Here is a 21,228-nt window from a genome sequence, read left to right on the forward strand (position 1 = left end):
AAAATACTTGGAGTAGTGCCAGACATAAAATGAACAAGAAATTGAAGAAAACATGTTGGCCTCTAGTTTTCCCCCTGCAGTTTAAGTAATCACTGCTGCGCTCCAGTGTTGAACTGATGTAACTGCACAAAGGTCAAAGGGACACCGATGAATGGAGATGTTAAAATGTCATTACATTTTAATAGTCTGCACAATATTAAACTTTCAAGAAAACGTGTAGTGCACGCACAGTTAATGCACATGTCTGCAAAATTTAGACATAGACGTGACACCATTGTACCAAGCAAAACGTATTATATAGTTTGTTGCAAATGAGACATGTCATTCCTGGGTCTCGTAATCAAATGTCTCTTATATTACTGTTAAATATGCAAAGAATCAAGAATTACAATTCGGGGGAAGCTGTTAATACCAGTGACTTGTTGCTATTCTCATATAGTATGATGCAGTCCTTTTAGATCCCTTGATAGCTGCAACAATTCATAACTACACATTTGAACAAATGGACATTTAACACGACTGCAATATATGAATTTACGTTATTGTGGTTGATAGCCACTTGTGGAGTTTATTTGGAAACAAATAAATATTAATAAGCAAGACATAAATTCTATAAACCTCTGCCAGTGTTCACATTTTCAGATGATCACATAAATGCCATTTCTGGAAAATCAGAACCTCCCATTACCGGTGAAGTATTTTGGGAAAAGGTCTGCGGGATACTTGTGGTCCTTGATATTATTTATTATTTAAATTTGAAAAAGTCACGGATGCAATTAATTTAATGTATTTTAAATACACACAATATTTTTTTATGTTATCTTGCTCTACGTTTTGTCATATTTGGGTTTGTTTTGTTTTAAACGTAGTCGTCCACAAATATGTTCAGTCATCGTGTTTCATCAAAAAGTCGGCCTGCAAGACAAATTCGGGGTCAAAGAAAGTCCCCCTTTAAACCCCGCCCATTCCTTGTGACGGTGCACTGTGGCAGTCAGTTAGTCACGTCGGCATGAGAAAATGAGACAAAAGCTGTCACAGGTTGACACAAAACTACTTTAAAGGCTATAATTAAGCGCTGCTTTTTCCTCGCGCACACAATGCCGAGACGACTGGTGTGCACTGTAGCACGCAAGAAAGCCTGACGACAAGAAGCAAGGTGGCTAATGCTACTACCCAAAGTAGCTGTCTGTCACTTCACTTTTAAGGTAAGAGCTTCGTCTTTCCATTGTTTTCTCCTCTTTTCCTTCCAAGAAAGATTGAATTCGTTTTTGTACACCACATCTTACTCAATTTAGCGCAAAATGTTTTTCCTTCATTGCAGCAAATCAGCAGCAACCTTCCTGTTAGCCCACTGTTTCCTATCATTTATTGAAGCAAAGCGCCTCTTTTACATTGGAAAAAAAATCACGGCACACTACCAAAGGCACATTTGCATAAAATATGATTACTGAAATAATAATCTCAAGTCAATCTGGTCACAAATTGACTCCATTGTGAAATTCAGGCCTATTTAATTTCCTGTACTCGCAGGAAGACATGACCTGTTGTTTTTATGGCAACAGGTGGGTACACACGTTTATTGAGCTCTTTGCAACTTACATTGGGTGGAAAGCTCAATTTTATTATCCAGGGTGGCCATAAAGATCAGAGAACGCCATTAGTATTTGCCAAATGTGGGACTTTCTTTGTGATTTAGGGCTCCAGAAATAAATTTGACTTGTAAATCAATCTGAAACAGTACCTATACCATCAACGGTGTACATGAAATACTCAAATCCATTGTGATTTTAAAAAAACAACCACCCAGACATGATCTGATTACCATATTTTATCTATATGTATCAAAGTCAAAGTATTCTATCTGAGTTCCGCAGTCATTCATTTGTTGCCTGTACAAACAGGTTAGTCTGCTTAGACTGTCACTCAGCTATGTGCGCTTTATTGGACTCAGTTCATATTTATTTGTATAACACCTATAAAGAATGTAAATGATAAGAGATGACATAACTGGTAAAGACAGCTCGAGTGACATAAATATAATTTGTAAATAAACTAAAAAAAAAAAAATGATCAGAAAAGAAGCTCTTAAGACACCAAGATGCATTTGTGTTCAGTTTCATGAAAAATCAATGAGAGAAAAATCTTATATCCAAAAATGTAATTAGCATCTTTAGAAATATATTGCAAACCATGACATTTCATTTGGGACGCCATTACAATGAAGACATTAAAAGTGTGAAAAATATCGGTTATTTTTTATTATTAGTAGTAGTGCCTTTTCAATAACAACTGCCAATATTTCAAATCCTCATATCAGTAAAGCCATTTGATTTTCGAAATTAAATTCAGTGTGATGTGTTTTTATCATATAGATCATATTGTATAAAAAGCAAGTCATCGTGTTTATACTCTGCCTTCCTGGCAGAAAGTGACTATTTCCCTGATAAATGTCCATGTTTTGTTATAGAATCATGACGCAGGAAGGCAGTGTGTGTGAAGTCACCCTTGTTGTCGGGGGCATGACTTGTGGTTCCTGTGTCCAATCCATAGAGCAGCGCATCGGTTCTCTGCCAGGGGTGATACACATAAGGTAATTCCCATTTGTTCATTCGACATCTTCTCTGCTTTTCTCACACTGTGCAGACATGTTGCAAAACGCTTCCGCTTCAAAACAGGATCTTCATCACATGTTGTGACAATTCTTTGAATCCCAACACATAGGGATTCAAATGATCTTTACTTGCCAGGCCTATATTGATTTGAAAGCAGGTGATATGAGTATAGCCACAAACTCTAAATTGCCGTGATTGAAGCCTGTGGTTGTTGTTGTTGTTGTTTACCCCTCAGGCTGAGGTTAAATGACAAAGATAATGCAATTGTATGTTCAAGATAGAGCTCTGTCCTTTGCAGGACTCTGACAGCAAGTCGATACGCCACTCCCACAGGAAACGTTATTTGCCTTTGTCTTTTTTCAGAATGTAGTGTCTGAGTCCTCTCATGTGGATCTTTGTAGTCATTGTCAGACCTTACTTGTTATTTTCATTGGCACAAAAATAATGTGTAATCAAAAATCAAATCAAAATCAGCTTTACTTGCCAAGTTTCTGCATGCCAAACAAGGAATTTGACTCTGGTTGATCAACTGGTTCTCAATCTGTGTAATCCAAAATGCTCACCCCCCCCACGTTGCTTGAGTCAAGTGATCCCTCCAGCGTGTCACATGCTTTCTCAAGGAAGCATGTTGTTAAAATCACGTGGACACGGTTTATCTGTCTTTCATACGACTGTAATGTATCTTAGACTTTCATTTGAGCCTGAAATGCATTTAGTGCACCAAAAGAGGAAAAAAAAGGCTTACTCAAAGAGTTTAACAGGTTTAAAGAATTAGGTTGTGATAAATCAATTGATAGATCGCTTCCGTTTCTGTTCTGAGGGAAGGAATGTTCCCAAAGCAAATAATGGACATTAAAATAAACTATGGCCAAAGTTTTAAGTGAGCCAAACAAGTTAGAACATTTGTTAAAATGACATTTAACTGACATGATGGTGATTTCCATCACATTTAATATTCCTTATTGTCATATAAATGTAAAAAGAAGATAATTCGCCGACTGGAAGAATTGAAGTCTATTTAATTTAGTGTCACTCAAAAAGATAGAGGCGTGTTTTTCAAGAACAGTTCTGATTGTGAACTTCATGAATCCCAGCTGTAATGAAATACTGGGGCAGGGTAATCTTTTTCTATTTCCTTGATCCCGCCTTGCAGAATTAGTAGCGGTAAATGTAATTACACTCCGTGCTTGGCTGTGTTCTTCTCCGCAACACTTTCAGGACAATTTCTCGAATTTCTCTCTTTGAATAAAATGAGACCCAACTTTAGTGTCACCACGATGTCAGAAACTCACAGTAGGCTCAAAGGGGCGTGCATTTCAAAGTCAAAAGTGTCCAAACCAGCCAGGGTAAGGTTTGTTTATGTGATCATATAAATCCTTTCGAAAGTGTTTTAAAACGTGTTTGCTCTAATTTTGCAGGTCTCTTTAGAGCAGGCGAATGCAACGGTCATTTTTAATGACAGCCAACAAAGCGCAGCGTCCCTCCTGGAGGCCATTGATGACATGGGCTTTGAATCAAGTTTACCTACGGCCATACCCGTTAGAACTGATAGCCCGCTGATCCCAACATCAGGACAGCCACCTCTAGCTCCACTGGAGGCTTTGGAGAAGGTTTCTGAGAGTCCAGCAGACGAGGGCCTCAATGTCACCCTGTCATCGACGCCTGCACAGGAGCTCACTGAAGTCATGTTGAGGCTCTCGCCATCGGAAAGCGTCACTCCTGGCACCACTGTGCCAAAAGACTTGCCCGTGTCTCCATCTCACAGCACAGACAGCACAGACAGCAGAGCGACGCTCCTGAAGATGAACATTCAAGGCATGACTTGTCATTCCTGCACCACCACCATTGAGGGGAAGATTGGAAAATTGAAAGGGATTGAAAAGATCAAAGGTGAAAGCTGTTTACTGATCATGCTGAAATCTATTGGCATCGGCCACAAAAACTCCCAATCAGTCGGGCTCTTTTTGTAACACCGGTACATGAACACTAAATTAACAACTCTGTAGTAGTGTCATTTAAAACTGACCTTTATTTCTATCTTTAGCAAACAATGAGTATTTTATACGATTTAATTGTTTATCTGTAATTTTCCGCAGTCATCTTGGATTCTCAGGAAGCTACCATTGTGTACATGCCTTGCCTCATCAGCGTGCAGACCATCATCGACCAGATTTCTTTGGCCGGCTTCAAGGCTTGTGTGAAGTTCAAACCACGGCCCCTCCAACTCTCCCTCGACGAAGTTGAACGGTTTGCGGATTCTCATAAAGCAGGTGTTTCTTCACCAGCGGACACTTCCGAGGAGACAGAACACTTTATTGACACGACTCGAGTGGCGCTCACGGTGAAAGGCATGCACTGTCGATCTTGCGTGGTCAATATCCAAGACAACATCTCTACGCTGCCCGGTGTGTCCTCTGTGGTGGTCTCTCTCGAGGACGAGAAAGCCTCCATCTGCTACGACCCGCTGACAGTCACAGTGCCTCAGTTGCGACAGGCAATTGAAGCACTCCCTCCGGGGAACTTCAAAACTCAACCCTGGGAGTCTTCAGGGCCCCACAGCCCTCCAGCTACCTCATCTCCACCTGCTTTAGCTGCGCCTCGAGCATTTGCACGATCCTTGGCCAACCGTGCTGTACCCCAGCCTTGTTTTATCCAACCGCTGGCGTCCATGGCTAAGATTCACATTGAGGGCATGACGTGTCATTCTTGCGTCCAGTCAATAGAAGGCGTGATGTCTCAGAGAAAAGGGGTGACGTCAGCGCGGGTGTCTTTGGCCGATAAGCAAGGCCTCTTTGAATATGACCCCCTGTTGACCTCCTTAGTCGAGCTTAGGGATGCCATAGAGGACATGGGCTTTGACGCTTTCTTATCTGGTGAGACACTCATCATCAGTCTTACTGGAATTTTGAATAACAGACTCTTTATATCTTAATTGTGACGATAGATCCAATAACTTGCATTGTTGTTGTTGTTGTTTTTGCCCACAGAGACCAATTCCTTGCCAGCTGTGTCGCCTCCCGGTGTCCTCAAGTCTCCAAGTGTCGTGCCAGTTAAAAATGAGGAATTAGACATCACCCCCCTCAATGGGACCACCCAGGATCACAAAACGGGCAAGAGGGACAAACTCTCAAGTGCAGACAAGTGCTTCATCCAGATCAGAGGCATGACCTGTGCGTCATGCGTGGGAAACATTGAGCGAAACCTCAAAAATGAACCTGGTCAGTTCACATTTTGTCGAGAGCGTGTTTTCAAACCAATCTTTTGTGTATTAATAGAATTATTCTTTTTCCTTGTGCAGGTGTCTATACTGTTCTGGTCGCGTTAATGGCCGGAAAGGCCGAGGTGCGCTTTAATGGCGAAATGATCGACCCTGCAAAGATTGCGGAGTGTGTGAATGAGCTGGGCTTCTCCGCCTCAGTCATGGAGAACTATGAAGGTTCAGATGGAAGCTTGGAATTAGTGGTGAGTTGCGTGTCCATTGTTTATTCAACACTGCAATTACATGCACCATTAAAAACATCCTTAGAGTTAGAAGAGATGACAAAGGTGCCCAACTTCCATCATTTCATGCATTCTTCTCCTTCCAGGTGAGGGGGATGACTTGTGCCTCTTGTGTCCACAAAATTGAATCCAGCCTTACGAAAGAAAATGGGATCAAATATGCCTCTGTGGCCTTATCAACCAATAAGGCACACATTAAGTATGACGCTGAAGTTATTGGCCCACGCGACATAATCAAGTTGATTGGGGTGATCCATTTCTCTGTGCTGTTCTGTATTTGTATCTGTGTATGAAAATGACTTTATATTCAAGATAAGGCTCCAGGCTGATTTTTATTTATTTATTCATTTGAGCAATTGTAACTAAATTCATGCTCTATCATGTTTGTAGGATTTGGGTTTTGAAGCATCTTGGGTGAAAAAGGACCGTGCCACCAGTCATTTGGACCATAGTAAAGAGATACGACAGTGAGAAGGCTTTTATTTTTCTCTGCACATCTCCCGACCACCTGGCAAACCAGTCCAGGGTCTAACTGATCTCCTATCGAATGTATCCACATAATGGCAGTGGGTTTAGAATGTTGCTCTCAATTTCGTTAACACTTTTTGATCATTAAACATTCACACACAACGCCCCGATATGGCAACTCTAAGAAAACAATTACCAGTACATTAAATATTATGACATTAAAAGCACAATAATTCTGTTGAACCTTTTAAAAGCAAGTCTAAAAGTTGGATCTTAACGTTGCGTAACATTCTGAGCAGCCAAAAAGCCGACTTGGCTCCTAGTACTGCAGTTCTAGTAATAGTGCTCGGTTGCCATTAAAAGTGTCAATGATCAACCCAAAACATTTCTCTGAGTAACTACCAATATTTGCTTTCTCAGGTGGAGGAAATCTTTCCTGGTGAGCCTGATCTTCTGTGTGCCAGTGATGGGTATGATGGTATATATGATCATCGTGGACCACCAGATGAACGCTGCTCACCAACACAACGCCACGGCCGAGGACCGCAACTTGTACCACGCCACCATGTTCCTGGAGAGACAGTTGCTCCCAGGCCTCTCGGTCATGAACCTGCTCTCTTTCCTTTTTTGTGTGCCTGTGCAGGTGAGTCACGAGGTTCCTTATCTCCCCTACACCTCTGCGTGCAGCTCACTGCCTGATAATTCTTTCCTTATTTAGTTCATCGGCGGCCGTACTTCTACGTTCAAGCCTACAAAGCAGTAAAACAACAAATCTGCCAACATGGATGTGCTTATCGTCCTGGCCACCTCCATAGCCTTCACATACTCCTCCATGTCCTAATAGTGGCCATGGTGGAGAAAGCGAAAGTCAACCCCATCACCTTTTTCGACACAACGCTATGCTGTTTGTCTTCATCCCCTGGGACGCTGGTTGGAACAGATAGCCAAGGTTGAAAATAATTGATAAGGCTTTGAATGTGCAATGTGGAACTGCAGAAACTAAGATGCTTTTCTGTGTGTTTTAGAGCAAAACGTCGGAGGCTCTTTCCAAGCTCATGTCACTGCACGCCCCGAGGCCACAGTGGTCTTTCCTCAGTAGCGATTCAACTATTCTAAGGTACCGCTTGTGATCCTTTGGGGCGCTGTGTCAATGTTTGTTCTTGAATTCCCTCTAGATAAGAACAGCGTGATTCAACAGGAAATCCTCATTGGCTGCTCCTAATAGAATTATGTATCAGTCATATCCAGATGTCACACAAATCAAGTTATTTTATCCTAGTGAGGACCCACAGGGGACACTGTAAATCTTGGATATTTGTTATGCAAAGAGCACACAATACAGTCTTATTTGGTCTTATTAGGATTTTTTTATTTTTTTTTATAGCACATAATTAGGAACACAGTTTCATTTGAACAAAAGGGGGCAGCAGCGTGCATTAAGCACATAATTAGAACTGTACTGTATGGAACTGAAAGATAGCTGTTCTAGTCGCATCAGCAGGTCATTAAATAAAGATCATTTTGAAACTATAAGCATAAAGTATTGTTAAATTAATCCCACACTGTTTGATTGGATACATTTGATGAATTGTTGACTGATTTCCAGTGAGAATCAAATGGACGTTGAGCTGGTGCAGAGGGGAGATGTGGTAAAAGTAGTTCCTGGTGGAAAATTTCCCGTCGATGGAAGAGTCCTTCAAGGGCAATCTATGGCGGACGAGTCTCTCATCACAGGTTGGTCAAACTGCAGAGGTCAAAGAATTCTGTACCTCTACATTTGGGGCTCAAAACTGAACCGCTGTTGCTTTGGAACTTCAGGGGAGGCCATGCCTGTGACCAAGAAGCCGGGGAGTGTTGTGATTGCAGGCTCCATTAACCAGAACGGCTCGCTGCTGGTCAGCGCTACTCATGTCGGCATGGACACCACGCTGTCTCAGATTGTCAAACTCGTCGAAGAGGCTCAGACTTCAAAGGTGTGTCATGGGTTATTGATCTTTATGATACTTCTTCAATGTGCTTTGGGTGTCTTGATTCTCAGTGTTTGCTTTTTTTTTTAGGCTCCCATCCAGCAGTATGCTGATAAGATCAGTGGCTACTTTGTGCCCTTCATTGTTGGCGTGTCAGTTCTTACTTTGATTTCCTGGATAGTGATTGGGTTCATGGATTTCCCCCTGGTGGAAAAATACTTTCCGGTGAGTGATTTATATTTAATTACTGAATTGTTCAAATCCTACATTGGCAATTCACTATCTGATTGAACAAAGAAACTGCATCTCATCTTGTTTCCCCATCCCAGGCAAAACAAAACAAAGAACAAAAAATGTATGCCAATAAAAATGTTCTTTATGTTTTGTTTATTAAGAGTGACACCCAATCTGTGAAAACATGTTTTCCAAAATGTTCTAATCGTTGCTCCTTGCAGGGTTATGACAAAAGCATTTCCAGGGCGGAGGCGGTGATTCGCTTTGCTTTCCAGGCCTCCATAACCGTGTTATGCATCGCCTGTCCTGCTCCCTCAGGTCTGGCGACCCCGACGGCTGTCATGGTGGGCACGGGGTCGGAGCCCAAAATGGCATCCTGATTAAAGGAGGGGAACCTTTGGAAATGGCACATAAGGTACTGTATGTTCATAACAGTGCTCATGCTTGTGTGTTGTCAACACGTACGCTAATTTTTCTAATATAGTTGGAAGACTTTTGAACAACACTGCTGATGCTTCTGGTTTCCTTGACAACCACCACAGGAGGTTTAACTGACTCAAAGCAAACATCCATTCACAGGTCCAAACAGTGGTGTTTGATAAGACTGGGACCATTACGTATGGCGCTCCAAGCGTCGTCCAGGTCAAAATAGTTGCGGAGGGTAACAAAATGCCTCGCTCCCGACTGCTCGCCATCGTGGGCACAGCAGAGGAACAACAGTGAGGCATCCTCTGGGAGTAGCTATCACAAACACCTGCAAGCCGGTTGGTTTTGACTTCAGCTACCCAAGTCTTGTTTTCTGAGCATCAGCATGAGTAATGAGACATTACCGCACGTACGCCCGCAGGAACTCGGGCACAGGAGTTCGCTCGGCATGTGCACTGACTTCCAGGCCGTGCCGGGCTGCGGCATTCGGTGTCAGGTCAGCAACACCGAGATGCTGTCAAAGCACGGGGATGGCGACGACGAGGACAACAACCAGCGCAACAGCATGCTCGTTCAGATCAGCGACACCATCATGTCAACCAGCTCCCATTCTCTCATCATGGATCCGCAGCCACTCCGTATGCCACGGTCTCGACGCTCATTTCTGGTTTAGGTCAGGATGTTTCTCAAGTGCCGTATGTCCGCAGGCCTGTCCCAGACTGCAAGCTACGTAGTCCTGATTGGCAATCGAGAGTGGATGAGGAGGAATTGTCTACAGATCCGACACGATATCGATGACGCCATGATGGAGCACGAGCGCAGGGGTCGCACCGCTGTCCTGGTTGCCGTCGACAGTGAGTGCTCGAAGTCAAAACACGAGGGTGCCACTGCTTCAAAACATGAAAGAAAACATGGAACTCTGCCTTTTTAGATGTGCTGTGTGCCATGATAGCCATCGCAGACATAGTGAAACCGGAAGCTGAGCTGGCAGTCCAAACGCTGACCTGCATGGGCTTGGAGGTCGTGTTGATGACGGGAGACAACAGCAAGACGGCACGGGCCATTGCTGCACAGGTGAGCCCGATTGGCACCAGTGTGGGTTGTTGGTACCATTACCAGGCTAACCTAAATACCACACATTAGCCTCCCCCTCATCAAACTAGAGGGAAGGACACTGGCCTGCATCTAGTCACATATATAGATAAGCCCCCCTCAAAAAAAATGCTATAGATTTCCAATTCACTAACCTTTGCAGCCCTAATTCTGCTTCCATGTCTCGTTTCTGCATTAGGTGGGCATCAGGAAAGTGTTTGCGGAGGTGTTGCCCTCCCACAAAGTGGCCAAGGTGGAGCAGCTGCAGCAGGCGGGGAAGAGGGTCGCCATGGTAGGCGACGGCATCAACGACTCGCCTGCTCTGGCCATGGCTGACGTCGGCATCGCCATAGGAACCGGCACAGATGTGGCCATCGAGGCAGCAGACGTGGTCTTGATCAGGGTGCGAATTGAATGCGTGACTTTGGGCTCTTCTGCACAAATGCTCTCACAAAATAACAAAATTGTTTGAAATTGATTTGTGCAATCGCGTCACTCATTTTTACTCGCGTTGACAGAATGACCTGCTGGATGTGGTCAGCAGTATCGACCTCTCTAAAAAGACTGTCAAGAGGATCAGGATCAACTTTGTCTTTGCTCTCATCTACAACCTGGTTGGCATTCCCATCGCTGCAGGTAAAAGAACACAGTTGCGTCTCTGCTGGCAATGAGCCTCAAGATTTTTGGAAACTAACGTTTGTCATTTGCACACTAAAATCTTGACAAGATGCTCAGCACTCTTTATCTTTACACTAAATATTCAAGATGTGGTGTTTGCGTGTGTGTAAGTGTGTGTGTGTGTAAATGTGTGTGTTTAAGTGTATAAGTTGTGGTATAAAATTCTGAAAAAGATCAAACTTATTCCACTATTACTGTAACATAACCTTGAACCTGTACCACGTAATCCAAAAAAAGTAATGTTTTAAAGAGAGGAAGTGCGGTAAAATTAAACAACTAAGATAAGTTTGCATGTTACACCTTCATGTCTTGTCCATGCTCTCAAAAAAATAATGCTCCATTCTGAGTAAATCTGCCGAAAAAGTGCTGTTTTGGTTCCTCGATGAGTAAAATATTACTATTTCCAGAATCCTCCCCGTATTTTTTTTCTGATTATATTTCTACTTCATTCTCAAAATGTTTTTAATCATGGTTTTATTGTCATATTTACATTATTTCTCTCTTGTAATGTATTGTAGTTGTGAAATGTATTGCAAAAATCTAAAGGAAATGATCTAGTAATATAACTTTCTTAGAAGGTTCTTCATTGGCAATATCAATTTTGCGTATCAAATGACCTCCTTTGTTTTAAATCACGTGGCATCTCAGAAACACTTCTGCGTCCTTAGGTGTGTTCCTTCCCATCGGTTTGGTGTTACAGCCATGGATGGGCTCTGCCGCCATGGCCTTGTCGTCCGTCTCTGTGGTTATGTCCTCGCTCCTACTCAAATGGTAACATTTCTTCGACATGAACTTCACCTTGAAATCCACCACCTTCTCACTGTCGACCTTTTGTATAGCTACACCAAGCCCACCGCAGAAAAGTTGGAGGCGCGACTGGAGTCGCGGCTGGGCCGCTGCGCGCGGCAAAGCAGCCTGTCCGAAGTCAGCGTCAACATCGGCATGGGCGAGCTGCGGCGATCCTCACCCAAGCTCAGCCTCCTCGACCGCATCGTCAATTACAGCCGGGCGTCCATCAACTCGTTGCGCTCCGACAGGAACTCGATCCACAGCCAGGTGCTCAGTGAGCCCGACAAACACTCGCTCCTGGTTGGAGAGGCGCCCTGCGACGAGGAGTTCTGCTGAAGGCCATTGTCACTAAGTGCCCAAGGTAGCTCCGTTTTTCTCCCCCGGGCGGCTTTTGCCGATGGCGCCATCTGGGTGGAAGATGCTGTGGCGTCACACTTGACTCCAAGAATGCGTGTGCACCAAGCACTTCAGAGCAAACTGGCTCACTTCCGCTTCCCTCTCTTTTTCCCCTCCCCCCATTTTGGCAATGTGAGCGTGCTGCTGCACTGACAGCAGCCGTCTTAATGTGCCTGTGTACCCAAAGACCTTTTTAAGTTTGAGCTCTTTTTCATTCAATGTATGGAATATTTATATTTACCCTTATTTATCTCACATTCATCCAAATCTGTGAACAATTTGAATGATGCTCGAGAGCAAGTCGGAAACGGTGTTAGCCAAGTGCCAGTAGAAATGTCGTCGTGGCATAGTCCAGTACATTCCAAAGAGAGCACCTTGGACACAACAGCCGTCAAGTGTTGCCATGGCAACGTACAGGCCTTAACGGGACGCAATCTGCTGTTATCTTGTTACATTTGTGCCGCTCATTGCTGTGCAGTTTGTCTTTTCTATGTCAAGCAAGTGCATTTAGGCCATCAGTACCCTACTGATTGTATGGTGGTAGTGTAGTGTCGTGTGTTACTGCTTCCAAGCTTTTTTGTCTTCACAAGTTGTGGTCCTAATTGCAATTTTCAATCTTGGCTGGTTTACTGCTTGGCTACATTCCTTTTTATCTTTATTTTTTGCTTTGTCAGCACATTGTCACACAAGAGTCCAAGTCCTCACTTTGGTTTTGTTTTAGTTGTTGAAGAGACAGTTGAAGTTGTTAAAGAGAAAATGACGTGTGTCCTGAAGTCCACTGAGCGTTATCACGTCAGCTTATCTAAGCGACTCCCATAGAGCGCCACATTACGTCTACATGTACGGTTAAATGAAGCAAGTGTTCCCTGAATGTTCTAAATTCAGGGGTGGCGAGCCTACGGCTATGGCTCACAAGAACTTTTAATCCAGGCTGCCATGCAACTCTGTCCAAAAATAAGACACCTAATTTATACTTAATAAACATTGATTTAATGTTGTATATTTTGTCATAAAATTAGTATGGCTTTGAATTGCTGAATGGGATCTACACCCGTTCTAAACTATTGTGCCTTGGATTTAAAAAAAAATAAAGAATTTTAAAAAAATGGCATCACTGTGCTGTCTTCTGTCAAGTGCCTTAAAGTGGCGCTCTTTATTATTCCACATAAAGATCACATTAAGTTAGTGAAATGCACAACCAAACGCTATTCATTTTTTAGAAATACATACATCTTTTAACTCATTCCAACGCACGATCACTTCGGTTGTATTTCCAGTTGACAGTTACCATTAGCTCATGTAGTAATTTGAGATGTACAGCCATAAAGAGGTATGAGCTCTTATTGAATGTTAAGAAAATCAATACAAGAATTGACAGTAAACATAAAAATTTGATTTTTGTGCTACTCTCTCAGCTGGTCACTGATGAACTAAACAAAACTGTGGTCAAAGGGTTGACAAAATTGCAACAAAAAAAGTGCAGCATTTCATCTCAGCATTCCAACATTGTGCTTTTGTGGACCAATATGTATCTGTAGCAAGAAAACATTACATTCAGTTCACCTTGAAGATGACAAGAACATAAGTCACTTCATACCAGCTGGAAACATGTACAGATATCTGGAAACACTTATATACATATAAATCAAGTTACTCATACAATACAACAACAGTAGATTTAGAGACTATCAAACATCTTTACAGTGATCACACCATGATGATGAGCGATGGAATCAAAGTTCACAAACATTTTATGTAAACATTTGTTCAATTAAATCGTTACAACCCTTGAATTCTACATAGAGAATTTCAATCATCATCTTCGCTTATGATTTTTGTGCCTGTGTGTTGTTTATTTATTTTTGTCATCCCCGATTTCTAGAAGTGGCCAAAGAAACATCGTTCTCTGGCCAGTATCAGAATCTTCGTGTGTTGGATGACTAAAAGTGACCAGCGCAGTGGTGCGTACCTTTTCTAATATTCTACTCTCAGTCTGAATCTTGATATGACACTGATAGAGGTTTTTACAAGTAAATGACATAATGAGGACATGTCAGAGCAGTGTCTGATACCAAAACCATCTCAAGTGTGTTCATGACGGTGATGTAATCTGAATTTTAATGCAAATCGAGACACCCTGTAGGCTGACATTAATTGACACTAGCGCAGTCGTTGAGTCAGAAATACTGTAATACTGCAAATATTTGTAGAAAAACACTTCTAGGTCGTAAATATAAAACAATTAAGTACGGCTTGAACCGAGAGTGCCTTCTCTGCCTTCTTTTTCCTTTGCCAATTACTCAAAACTACAAAAGACTCCAAATTACAACAAAAGGTAAAGTAAACCTACAGTACTCTTATAAAAGTGAGTAGTTGTATTTCACCGTTGACGTCACAGGATTAAAGGTGAAATTAGCTTGACATATTTTAAGTGAATATTTACTACCAAATTTCCTCAATTATATATATATACTATATATCATTTAACTGACATTCCTCATTTGAATAACGGGAATGAGTTTTTTAGCACAAAGATGTTAGTTCTAATACTTGAAATATAGCCACATGATATTTATGCTAACAGCATGTGTGCTTGCTACAGGAAAAATCGCTCCCCAGCCACAATATGAGGAAAATACGGTAAGCTGAACAGAATAAAAACTTTACTGAAAGTCATGAGGAGTGATTGCTTGTGCTTATTTGTCAAGCTGAATAAGTTAAATGTGAGGGTATTGAAATAGCACCATGTCGGTCCATTACTGGTGGCCGCCATTTTAAAAGCATGGCTGACTGAAGATAAAGAAGCCTTTTTCAATGGTCACTCATCTGGCAAAAATAAAGCGATTGGGGGGTAGCAATGTTATGAAACAGCTGGGTGAGGTCATTTGGATGTCATTTAGATTTGGCACAACGTCAAAGATTTGCGAATAATTAAGTTAAACAACTTAAAAAATATATATACCGCACAGACACAAAAAATGCCAATTTAAAATAGAAAATAAAATTCACTCTATTGTTGAAAGAACCAAGAAAAGACTGCATGTGAAATGAGCAGAGGCAAACGTAACTTTGGCACACTGAATGTGACCTGGTCATAGTGGCGTTTGGCGGGGCTTTCATAGCCCCTTGTTGAAGTAGACTCGCTCAAGGCCCGGGTGGCTGACCCGGATCTTCTCTTGCAGCTCGGGCTCCAGGCGACTAACTGAAATCGAGCTGGTGGATGCACATGTACAGTATTACTATAATGAGAGTATTTTCTAATTTTATACAGATTGAAGCCTTTCACGCACCTCTTCTGGGGGAACAATGCACAGCACAGTGGCGTTGCGAACACCAGGCTGAAAAGAGAAATGAAGTTGTGATGAGGAAAGCGTTAAGGTGAATTGGACATTTTCTGGAATTATACTCCTCTAAAATTGTATTTGAGCTACTCTCGTTCAAAGAATAACCATGTACATATTTTTAACTTGGTGCCGGTTTGTGGGAACAAAGTTCCACTTGGAAGTCAAAATAGAAAATAATACTGTGTAACATGTTTCATGGACCAGCTAACCGTGTTGACTGCCAGACCACTCACCAGAATCCCACCAAACTGACTTGAATTGGTGCACTCATCCATGGGAACCTCTAAAAGGAGCACACAGAAGAAGAAAAAACAAATGAGGGCCACAAAGGTAGTGCATTCCTCATGTCCTGGTTCTTCTCACTGTGTGAACATCTGATTCTAGCTATTTAGTCAATTTTCGCATCTTACCCTCAGAAAGGCCTTTTTCTCCAAATGGTTCATTAAAAAGGGTGGGATGGCTGAAAAGAAAAAGAGTAGGTATATTGTAAAAAGGCATTTTAGGGTGTGACTGGTGATAGGAAGTAGATCCTCTGAGTCGCACCCATTCCTGGAGAAGCCATGAGGATCCTTGAGACCACAACCTGAGAGATGGCCTGCTGTGCCGCTTTGGAGGATTCTCCTATCCTGTTGTCGTTCTCATCTGTTATGGGAATACCGTGTTTCAGTTCTCTGAGGACAAAGAGCAAAGACAATTAAATCCAAAGACACAAAACTCTTCAAAATGAAGAAATGTTGATTTTCTGTTTTTCTTACTTTTACAGCATCTGAAAGACAATGCCTTGCTGTGGGGACTATGCACCATTACAGGTATGTGTTAAACCTCATGTAACGGTATTGTAAATATCTCCATTTCAAAAATCTCCCAATTGCTGCTGTAGAATGTGGCGAAATCAAATGTTGCTTTAATTTTTTGAAGTGAAATACTGCCTCTCCTGTCAATTTTGGGGATGTCTAATCTGCTGTGTGTGCTTTGGCCTCGAGGGGGCGGTGCGGAGATGCAGAAAAAGTTGTATCTTAAACCTATTAATATGAGTCATTTTCCAGAGACTACAAAGAATATATGCCGGTGAGTTTTTGTTGTATTACCTGTCTGTATGTGTTACTATAGAGTTTGTGCGTGAATCCCTTCCCGTGAGGTCTAATGCTAATTCTAGCTAGCTCATAAATTAGGTTTCACAATGTATAGATTAGCTAAAAAAATAGACGTAATACAGTATTTAACTACACAATGCTTCTGTTTTTTAGTTTTACAGTAAGCTAAAAGGCTCACTAAGATAAGCAACACAGGCAAATTCAATACGATTTTTTTGTGTTTGTAAGAAGCCTTCAAATTCACAACTAATTTTGAATTTTTTTTCCATGAGTGGTTCCACTGCACATTTTTTTCAAACTGTGAATCCATAATCTTAAGAAAAATGCTTTTCACACCAGCAGGGTGTAACTCAAATTGGATGGTGTCACTTTTCACTTTAAATACTTTTATGTACTTCTAATGTTTGTTTATGTGTGGCATTTTCAATATACACCCAAAAATGGGGTTGATGTGTCTTTAGGTGAACTCCTGACATCTTACCTTTGCCTCATCAATGGGATGTTGATGCAATTTGCAGCGGCTACAGCAGCGAACGGAACAAAGCGTCCGATCAGAGGTGAGACGTGCTGCAGCGGAAAAGAAGAGGCTTAAAAAAAAAACACACGCAACGGGGAACAAATCCCATCTCTAAAATGGTGTACACGTTCAAGCTTCCCGAGCATAAATCAGCATGAATAACACTGAGCTGGCAGGGAGACATGCCGATTCCAGAGCACGACCCCGTGAATAATTAGGCTCCTCTCATACAAAGAGGCTATTTGTGCGCAGCTAACATCATGTCGGCACTACCCGAGAGCTTGAGGTCAAGCCCGTTAAAATGTGAAGTAGAATGGAGTTAGATGCTGATACCTTTGTTAGTGCATTTAGTCCTAGCGCGGTAGCTACTGCCCCCGTGGTGGCCGAAACATACGCCGTGCCAAGCTGACTGCGAACGAGAGAAGTACAGCGGTGAACTCAGGAGCTCCAGGGATGATGCCGGCCGGCTGGTGGCGTACTTGACCGTGATAGGAGCGTCGCCGCTTCTGTTGGTGTAGTTCACGATTGCGTTGAAAGACTGATTGATCCACTGCCAGAACAACACAGCTGGAGTGGTCCTGGACCATGCGGAATGAAGACAATGAGCACTAACAGTTTCTCATATTTTCATTATCATGTCAGTCTATCTATCCCTCCATCAATGGTCAATCAGAAAATTGGTTTTGAAGATACGAGTACACCGAACTGAACCAAATTGTTCCACTTTGAAATACAGTATATTGCGATATCATATTGGGTACTGAAGTCTTTAATTGGAGAGACATGGTAGCTTTGAAAGAAGGCCTGACAAGTTCATTCACATTGTAAATTCCATCCATCCATCTATCTTCTATACCGCTTGTCCCCAAAAGGTTGCGGGCGAGCTGGGGCCTATCCCAGCAGTCATCGGGCAGTAGGCGGGGGACACCCTGAACTGGTTGCCAGCCAATCACAGGGCACACAGACGAACAACCATTCGCACTCACACCTAGGGACAATTTGGAGTGCTCAATTGGCCTACCAAGCATGTTTTTGGAATGTGGGAGGAAACTGGAGTGCCCGGAGAAAACCCACGCGGGCCCGGGGAGAACATGCGAACACAGGGAGGCCTGGAGGTGGAATCGAACCTGCAACCTCCTAACTGTGAGGCGGACGTGCTAACCAATGCGCCACCGAGCCGCCCCATTGTAAATTCATCTGCTTAATTCCTATTTTATAAAATAATTCAAAATAATACCTATACTGATTGACACAAGATTGATAGTGAATTGTGTGCCAACTGGCAGCATTCTAACCGCTGTGATTATTAACTCGCGAGTTCTTACTTGTAAAATGTCATCATGCATCCAGTGATGGTCATATTCATCGGAACCTGCGCTGACATGCGGCCAATCAGGATCATCTTCTCTCCGGTATCCGGATGGAAAGCGGAGTCAAAGACATATTTGGCTCGCCACAGTTCGTCTTCTGTCAGCCCCGGGGAGACGATTCCTTTTCTGGATAGGAATTCCCGGTTTGGGTGTTCGCTGGGGTGGCTTTGATTGCTGCGGCCGGCTTACCTGTAGTCGGTGATGATTTTGTGGGCGCGTTCTAGCTGTTCGTTGGTGAGGAGGACGTTCCGCGGGTCGGTGACAGTGAAGAAATGCTTGGCACGGCCCACAAATGTGCTCTGGTCCCAGCGGGGCTCCTTGATGTTGATGGTTGTGGAGAGCTCTGCGGCCATTTTAATCTGGTGAAAAGACTTTTTTTTTATGTCACTTGACTTCACCCCAATGAACCAGCACAGCAGCGTAGGACGGCCGTACTTCATAACTTTCACTGATAGTTTTATAATCACAGCCAAGAAGAGTTTTTATTGTAATTCTACCTTTACAACAGTTTAGGTGATAATCAGACTTGCATTGCTGCCCTAAATCGAAGTTAAGGTTGACAGCATTGCAACTGACGGACGCTATTCAGTGCTGACACATTATGGTTATTTACAACCAGTTTGTTTCCAACTACAAAAAAGAATGACATTTTTTTGTTTTTAAATACAATTGTTGAAATGAATATCTTTTTTTTTTTTTTGCATGAGGGTAGTATGTGCTGTGCACTGTTACTATGGCTACACTTGCAATTCCACATCACCTTTTCATAGCTGCAAGCAGTTTTGAAGGGTTTCATTACAGTCATTATTATTTAAGCTGTGTGTGTATACGGTATAGTTTGTGTCATGGTATGAGCAGACAACCAGATAAAACTGGCCGGCACTGCCATGAACATGTTCTGCTCATTGCTCCCAGTCGCATCTGGTTTTTAACCATTTTCATTCCAAACTTAAAAGGTCTCTGCGAGGATTTGCTGCAGGATGATGAAACTCCTCCTGGAATTGCACCAAACATGGCTGCTGGCTGGATTGACTGACACATGAAAGACTAATGTCTAGCTGCATGTGCGGTCTCTTTAAATTCAATTAAAGTCTCACGGGTTGGAGCAGCCCACGTACACGCGCGCACAAAGGCCAGTTTGCTTTATACTGTACTTTATATGAAGTCCGTGATGGGTAGCGTTCACACTGCGTTAATCAATACTTTTAATTGCTAATGAAGGTGATGTTGGAGGATGAACTTTGGACCGAGTGATCTGCAAGCTCACGGCCGCTTGTGCCCTCCACTCTCAGCCAATCACAGCAGGCCTGCGTGGCTACACATTAACGACCAATTGCTTGTGTAAGAGCAATATCATATTCGACCTTCTATTTCTTATATTTTCATGAATTTTATAGAGATGGGTTGGGGGGGGGGGTCACCCCCTCCCCCTCTGAGAAGTGCTAAACACACTCCGGGTGACAACCTGACCCAAACCAGTCTGATCTGGACCGGGTCTTGACAACACAATGGGGAGAAATGTATGGCAAATATATACAGTATGCCCTTGCATGTGACGATGAGGGAAGCTGTGCGTCCAGAATTCAACTAGTATGGAGACGCCACATACACAGCACATCAGCGCACGCGCACAAGAGCTTGTTGTATCCCTTCCACCTGACACCAACGTTTCATTTGGAGTTTGAATAACGATTTACTTACTGCACTGGGGGTTCCGGTGCTCCGTGAAAGAAATCCCTGAAAGGCTGCAGCCAGCTAATTTTGCGAGCAGTCACTCACACGCACACACAACCACATCGCACATCCCCTGTACCGGAAGCAGCCAAACTACAAATTAAAAGCCAAAAGAAATATTAGACCCAATGTGAAGAGAAACGTGCCTGAATCCTATCTAAATTCTGCTCTGCAAGGTACCCTAGTCGTTCACGAACACACGTGGGTGAATTTCATACAAATGTTTGCCGGTTGCTCGGACAACCTTTTATTTTAAGTAGATTCCGGTACTGCCACGTCACACATGCTCACTTGATTCATCTGGAGCGCAATTGTGAAGCACGTCTGTCACAATTCCACGCTTCGGGTAAGAATGTCCGCCACGGCCTTCGTGTGCACTTTGCTCACCCCGTGCATGTGTGCGTTTTCTTTAGGTATTCCAGCTTCCTCGCCTAATCCAAAAACGTGCACGCAAGAATGGGACACAGCACGGAGTGTTAGTGGTCAGCACATCTGCTTCACAGTCAAGAGGTTTTGTGTTCAAATCTTTGGAATAGAATTCGTGTAAAGGGGGATTCATTTGTAGGTACTGTATAGCTAAAACTAAATTAGGGTAAAATAATTGATGACTGAGAGAATGTAAAAGAATCAAGAATGTTTTCAAACTCAGGTTATTTTGATGTTTGTGTTGTCAGGTAGACGAGCACATGAAGTATAAATCAATGGCCCTTAAATGTTTTAAACCACGTAAAATGCTTAATATTTCTGCCTTGATCAACATTACAATAGCATATTAGGCTTAAATCCAGGGGATGGATCAAAATCACATGGGGATGGGTTAAATGCAGAGGACAAATTTCACCACACCCAGATGTGTGTGTGACGATCATTGGGACTTTAACTTTAAATGTTAATCAAAAATGAGATGTGTTATTCCTTCAAAATAGAATACGTTGTGATTAAATATCGGGAGAAAACTGTTTCAATTTCAAATAATAGTTTTCTTTTAAAGTTTAGGTGTTTTGTT

The 21,228-nt window shown here is 42.6% G+C and overlaps 2 protein-coding genes and 1 long non-coding RNA gene across 3 annotated transcripts; 2 read left to right on the forward strand and 1 right to left on the reverse strand.

Annotated features, from left to right (window-relative positions):
• Nucleotides 1–954: 954 nt before the first annotated feature.
• On the forward strand, nucleotides 955–13,274 carry atp7a (ATPase copper transporting alpha). The gene is given in 30 exon segments (XM_037262373.1): nucleotides 955–1,205; nucleotides 2,468–2,589; nucleotides 4,029–4,502; nucleotides 4,709–5,485; nucleotides 5,600–5,830; nucleotides 5,911–6,074; nucleotides 6,200–6,361; nucleotides 6,504–6,580; nucleotides 7,002–7,224; nucleotides 7,300–7,309; nucleotides 7,312–7,346; nucleotides 7,348–7,411; nucleotides 7,414–7,473; nucleotides 7,476–7,496; nucleotides 7,499–7,530; nucleotides 7,607–7,698; nucleotides 8,188–8,315; nucleotides 8,400–8,554; nucleotides 8,639–8,773; nucleotides 9,004–9,136; nucleotides 9,139–9,197; nucleotides 9,362–9,502; nucleotides 9,505–9,546; nucleotides 9,630–9,846; nucleotides 9,916–10,062; nucleotides 10,140–10,282; nucleotides 10,500–10,703; nucleotides 10,819–10,936; nucleotides 11,647–11,749; nucleotides 11,818–13,274. Coding segments are annotated over 29 exon segments (4,551 nt in total). The 5' UTR covers nucleotides 955–1,205; nucleotides 2,468–2,471; the 3' UTR covers nucleotides 12,104–13,274.
• Nucleotides 13,275–13,280: 6 nt separating this feature from the next.
• On the reverse strand, nucleotides 13,281–20,310 carry sfxn1 (sideroflexin 1). The gene is made up of 11 exons (XM_037262379.1): nucleotides 20,190–20,310; nucleotides 18,678–18,847; nucleotides 18,444–18,614; nucleotides 17,598–17,696; nucleotides 17,452–17,527; nucleotides 17,083–17,168; nucleotides 16,051–16,178; nucleotides 15,918–15,967; nucleotides 15,741–15,790; nucleotides 15,454–15,501; nucleotides 13,281–15,376 (listed from the first exon to the last, which is right to left on the reverse strand). The coding sequence occupies exons 2-11, from the start codon at nucleotides 18,839–18,841 to the stop codon at nucleotides 15,280–15,282; spliced, it is 969 nt and encodes a 322-aa protein (XP_037118274.1). The 5' UTR covers nucleotides 18,842–18,847; nucleotides 20,190–20,310; the 3' UTR covers nucleotides 13,281–15,279.
• LOC119129246 lies at nucleotides 16,277–17,148 on the forward strand. Its single transcript, XR_005099153.1, has 3 exons — nucleotides 16,277–16,316; nucleotides 16,491–16,575; nucleotides 17,063–17,148. It is a non-coding gene; the product is annotated as an uncharacterized LOC119129246 (long non-coding RNA).
• Nucleotides 20,311–21,228: the final 918 nt, after the last annotated feature.

This window comes from Syngnathus acus, chromosome 10 (assembly GCF_901709675.1).
Source record: "Syngnathus acus chromosome 10, fSynAcu1.2, whole genome shotgun sequence".
Lineage (NCBI taxonomy): Eukaryota > Metazoa > Chordata > Actinopteri > Syngnathiformes > Syngnathidae > Syngnathus > Syngnathus acus.